Here is a 6,000-nt window from a genome sequence, read left to right as displayed (position 1 = left end):
CCCTGGTGCAGGACTCCGAGTGCAGCACCGTCCTACCCGCCTCCATCAGCTGCGCCAACATCCTCTCCGCGCACCTGCGTGTGGCTTCTGTCTGGCCACACCTTCGTCCCGCTGTCCACACCGCTCCCGACTCAGGGCTCCAGGCGGTGGTGGCAGAGGCCGTCTAGAGGGTGGTCCAGAAGTCTGGGACCAGGCAAGAGCTGCCGCTCCATTTCCAGAAGCAGGTGGTTCTGGGGTACCGCCTAGCGGACTGGTACTGTGGTTGAGCCTCCAGCATCCCCGTCGGCGCCACCATGAGCAGTCCGAGCAAATCCCCTGCCAAAGGGGCGCCCGCGCCCCAGTCCACGCCGGCCCCGGAGTCCACGCCGGTCCCGGAGCCCACGCCGGCCCCGGAGTCCACGCCGGCCCCGGAGTCCACGCCGGCCCAGGAGCCCACGCCAGCCTCGGAGCCCACGCCGGAGCCCCCACCGGAGCCTTCGCCGGTCCCCGCGCCCTCGCCCGTGGCCGCTGGTAAGCCGCACTCGGTGTACCCGGAGGTGAATCCCAACCCGCTGCTGCACGCGAACTTCTGCTCCCTCCTGTTTCTCAGGTGAGCACCCCGTCTGAGCTGTGACCCGCCCGCCGCAGGCACATTTCAGTGACCAAGGGGAGAGTCAGGGCGAGGGAGCATTTTCCGCGGGCGCCCAGGCAGCTGGTGGAGCCTCCCCACTCCGACCGCGTGGTCCCCGCCTGGGCGTGAGGAGTGAGGGGAAGTCCTGGGCGTAGGAGCCGGACCCAGAAACCTGGTATCCGGAGCGCAGACTTTCCCAGGCTGGCCTCTCGCTGCTCCAGCATCCTCCAGGGCCCTGGAGCCCGGGGAGCAGGAGGCAGGGAGGTTAAAAACCCAGATTGCCCCCGGGGGAGTCGCCACCCAAACGGAGAAGGAACTGGATCCCTACATTCCACCTTTACTGGGCTTCCCCAGTACAGCTCAGGATTTCCAGTTCTAAACTAATTTGCACCCTTTCCCCCACTAAGCAAGCAGTTTATGAACAGCTTCCTTTATCTAATTAGTGCCCTGCCATTAGATGTCTTTGCCATCTTCCAGTGATGTCCCCACCATTTCCCATGTAACTTAGGTGACACCTGGGTTCCAGCTGCTCTGGGCTCTGTCTGTCCCTGTGTCTATGACCATGTCTTTCTTTCCCTCCCTCTCTCTCTTCCTGTGTGGCTCACACTGCATGTCCTGGTACCTAGTTGTGACAAATTTCATGTATGTAAAAAAAAAAAAAAACTATTATAGTTTTTTGTTTAATGAATGGGGACCTTGTCCTTTCTTGAACATGTTTTACTTTTGCCTGGGATATACAGCTTGGAGTAGAGTATGCATTTGATCACAGCCCCTTTCCCTGTTGTGAATATTTCTGCTTTCACCTTTGAGGACCACTTGGGGCATAAGGTCACTGAAGGCTGTGGGGTCTAATCCGCATCTTTAGCCTTTGGAGAAGAGGTGAAAGGTCTTGATGCAGGTGGTTCTACCTAGGAGTCATTTGGTCCTGAAATCATTCAGGGGTCCCTGAGATGGGAGGAAACACACAGATGAAAAACAGCACAGAGAGGTTTAAGAAAGTTTTCCCTCTGGTAACTGGCACTACTAAATAGCTGGGCCTGAACCTTTGGGTTTTAATTGCTCTTGGATGATAATTATATTTTTTTGTTTCTAGACCCTAACCCATTCATATTTCCCATAAATTCTGACATTTCCTTTTTTAAGGGGAAGATATAGGGGATCCTCATGGGATGGGAGCCACTGTGCTTATCTTCATGGTGGTGTGTTCAGTGTGTGTAGCTACATCTCTTGGCCGTTTGGCAGCCCTTAAGACAAGAGAGGCCTAGAATTAGGAGTGTAGGGGAGGTTACTATAAATAATAACAAAAGAGACACTTGTCTCCTTAACTTCAGCAGGGCAGGCAACTCTCCAGGCATGTTCTATTTGTAGATTTGCAAAATGTGTGTGTGTATGTGGGGAAATGGGAAAGTGAAGACTCCTCATTGATTTGGGTAGCCACCTGTTTCCAGTTTTCCTGCTGGAGGGGAAGAAGCTAGTACCTCTTACCTCACACCTGAAGGAAGAGAGGCACTGAAGCAGAGAGGCTGAGTAAATTGCCCACATCACACAGCTAGTAAGTGGTGGAGTTGGCTCTCAAGAAAGTAGGATTTATTTCTGTTACCATATAGATTTGCTGTTTCTTAATCTTTCCTCCAGAACTCTTTTTGTATACCTGTGCACATGCATGCATCTTTTCTATAAAACTAGTTTTGAATCTTGATTCCTTCTTAATTTTCTGTGTTTTACATTTATTTATGACATTATATTCAGAGCATGGTATTTAATTGTCATTTATGTAATCTTGTACTTTAGTTTAATGTAGTTTATTGCTAATTATGATATGCATATCCATGAACATGTACTTTGGTGTATCTTCCTTTTCCTATAGTCCTAGGAATACGATAACTGGTGAAAGGTTGAACTGCTTTCCACAATGTTCAGATCAATTTGCCCTCTTCTATTTTTTTTTTTTTTGCCACACTGCAGTTCATGTGGAATATAAGTTTCTGACTGGTAATAGAATCTAGGCTCTTGGCTGTGAAAGCTCTGAGTCTTAATATCTGGACCGCTAGGGAACTGCCAGTTTGCCCTCACAGTAGCTCTTAGTGTGCCTATTTTATTGCCAACTTTGAGTATGTGAATTACATTTTTTCAAGGGCTAAAGTTAAAAAAAATGAAACAATTTTAACTTGAATTTATTGATCTGTATAGATGGAAATTTTTTTGAAACATTTACATCTATTGACCATTTATTTTTGTTTCTTTGAATTGTCTATTAATAGATTTTTTTTCTCTCTGAGTAATTTATATTTTGAAATAATTTTCAATAATGCTTATAATATTTTTCCAGATTTTCATTTGTCCTTTACTTTAGAGCGATCATTATTTATGTTGTTTTCTCCTGTTGGTTTTTAACCTTTTTTAAATTCCAGCATCATCTACCTCTCTGTAAACATTTTATTCCAGCATTTTTGTTTCATTTCTAAGAATAAAGGCAGCTAAAATTTCTTTTAGTATTTGATATAAGATAGTCCTCCTCCTTTTTTCTGAAACAGCTCTTCTTCCCATCATGGTTTACTGAATGATTCTTCCTTTTACCCTTATTGGAAATCAGTGGCACAATTTATGAACCATGTCCAGTCTGCTGAGACTCTCCCTGGCGATGTCCCCACTGTCCTCACTGCAGCCTCTGGGGTGAGCTCTGCATTTCTCTCCGCCCTTGTCCCAGAGGCCAGCAGGTTGAGGTGAGTGCAGGATCTGTCCCCAGAGATGAGGGTAGGGCAGGGCCTTGGACCAGAAGCACTTGGCCCTTCAGGGAGTGGTTACCTCCTCACTACCCTGACACTGGTCACATCACAGTCAGTGAACTGTCCCCTTGCAAAGGGAGTGTGGACATGGAAACTGTCACTGGTGTTAAGACAGACTCTCCAGAGATTCTTGTCAGAGAAACTGATGACATGAGGGGGACATGAACTGGCTGAATGCTGAGATGGTTTAGAGAGATTGGTCCTATTAGATCCTCAGTAACTCAACCATGAAAACATAGAAATGTTTAATATCAAACCAGGATTCTTGGCACCATTTTCAGAATACTACTTGTATGAATCTTGTTGTTCTTCATTAACAGTCAGAAAATCCACATGTTGTTGATGGAGGCTGGGTGAGCTCTCCAGAGCTCTTTCTCTGATCTTGATCTGTTCCCCTTTCCTAAGCATTTCATGTGATGAGTTTTGGTAACTTTATACAATAACTACAGCCCCAAGCAAGATGTAGAATATCCCAAAGGTATATTCAAATTTACTACCATGTCTTTAAGGCAAAATAAAAAGCCTAACATATCCAAGTTTATCACCTATAGTTTATGCTTGATCTCTTTGGTCTTTATAGTTCTGCATCTGGTCAGCCTGAGAGATATTAGCTAATGTCCACTCAGATGTGTAAAGTGGATAATTTGCCTTTCAGAGTTGTCCATGGGTCCCCTGATCATGTTGACTCTCTTTCCTCTGTTGCCTTGATGATCAGATATTTCTGCAGCAAAGATGGCTTTATTCGGGATCAGCAGAGAATCCCAGTTCCATACCTGCAACCAGAGTGAGCCATGTGCAAGTCCCCAAAGGGCAAGGGGTGAAGAGCATCTTTATAGAAGGGAAAAGGAAGTTGAGAGGACTGTCAAAACAAGTGTTCATGGCTTTTCATTGGCTGAGTCCTTGCCAGGAAGGAAGAAGAGTCTTTCTTCTTCCTGTTGGACTCTGCTATTGTTGTAACCTCATCTATCAAAGTTATCAGAGGCTTTCTACTGGGGACCACACGGGATTACTGCAGAGCACTGTCGGGGGTGACGGCTTCCCTTTGTCTGACAGGACTTTGTTCAGAGCATCAGTGATCCTCTCAGAGGACCCCCTCAGCAGCTTTGGGAAGTGTTACCTCCATATGTTCCCCTTGTTTGTCAGAGGCCAATACTAAGAGCTTATGTGGCTAGTTCAAGTTCTTACAACCAGAAAGCTGCGATCTAGACTTTAACACAGGAAGATTTCACACCTGACGTGTATTGAGTAGAATTTTTTCTCATTTAATTTAAAAAACAGTAATAAAGTGTGCATAAGATAAAATTTACCATCTGAATTATTTTTAAGCATTTGGTTCAGTGTTATTAAGTACATTCACATTATTGTGCAACCAGTTTCCAGAACTCTTCATCCTGCATCAGTATGTCATCAAACACTAATTCCCCACGCCCCTTTCCCTCAGCCCTTGACAACCACACAGTCTCTTTGTTTCTTTCTGAATTTGACTGCTCTCAGTACCTTTATGAAAATGGAATCATACAGTGTTTGTCCTTTGTGACTGCAGTGTTTTACACCCCCACCATCAGTGTGCAAGGGTTCCAGTTTCTCCATATCCTTGCCAAACCTCCTTTTGTTGCTCATCTTCCTCCCTTCTCCTTTCCTCCTTCCTCTCCCCGGCCTTGTCCGCCCTCCTCCCTTCCTTCACCTCCTCTTTCTACCTCTCCCTCCTCCTCCTTCACCCCTCCTAATAGTGTGAAGTGGTGTCTGATTGTGATTTTGATTTGCATTTCCCTAAGGATTCAGGTGGCTCTAGTAAAGAACATGCCTGCCAATGCAGGAGACATAAGAGATATGGGTTTGATCCCTGGGGTCGGGAAGATCCCCTGGAGAACAGCATGGAAACCCACTCCAGTATTCTTGCCTGGAGAATCCCATGGACAGAGGAGCCTGGTAGGCTACAGTCTATAGGGTCACACAGAGATGGACACGAATGAAGCGACTTAGCACACACAAGGATTTGTGATGTTAAGCATCTTTTGCTCTGCAAGGAAACCTTTTTTTTTTTCCCCCATACTTTGTCTGCTTTATTTCACTACATGAAGTTAAGCAGTAAGGCAAAACAGTAACCTGTCATTCATAAAGACCAAGGAGTGCCTCTCATTCCCAAAAGGGACCAAGAAGGATATTTCTTACAAATGTGCATGACATTTAGCTCATTAAGCCTATAAACAGCCTGAACAAAAGAAAACTCTGGGGCACAAATCAAATTACAAATTCAAATTAACCATTAAGTTCCCCAAATTGTAGTTTCTATGCTAATGACATCTAATTGGTCTTCAGTAGCCCACACTGACTATAAAAATCTGCAAGCAGACTTTTAAAGAGGGTCTTTCAGAGTAAGTCCTGCTGCTAATTGTCTGAGTATTTCCTATAGGGAATAACTGCTAGGATGAATGACCCAGGTGTTTCAAATCTGTTAAGTGGTTAAAGCACAGAGACAAATGCTTTTGTTTTAGAAGAAAATTTAGAGCAACAGATATTAAGGGTCATGGTGATGCATACCTGGAGTGGAAAATTGAAGTAGAGGACAATTGAGGCCCTGGGTCCTCAGTGCTTGGGTCCAGT

General features: G+C 45.5%; 1 protein-coding gene across 1 annotated transcript in view; it reads left to right on the top strand.

The window, feature by feature from the left end:
* The first annotated feature begins 293 nt into the window (after window positions 1-293).
* LOC120883240 (multidrug resistance-associated protein 4-like) overlaps window positions 294-6,000 on the top strand; it is a 114,067-nt gene continuing 108,360 nt past the window's right edge. The window contains exon 1 of the mRNA XM_040267269.1: window positions 294-589. Within this exon, the coding sequence (XP_040123203.1) occupies window positions 294-589 (296 nt within the window). The remainder of the gene's footprint in view (window positions 590-6,000) is intronic.

Source organism: Oryx dammah, unplaced genomic scaffold (genome assembly GCF_014754425.2).
Source record: "Oryx dammah isolate SB20612 unplaced genomic scaffold, SCBI_Odam_1.1 HiC_scaffold_24, whole genome shotgun sequence".
Classification (NCBI taxonomy): domain Eukaryota; kingdom Metazoa; phylum Chordata; class Mammalia; order Artiodactyla; family Bovidae; genus Oryx; species Oryx dammah.
The sequence above is the reverse complement of the archived record's forward strand: the minus strand, read 5'-3'. Positions and strand labels throughout refer to the sequence as shown.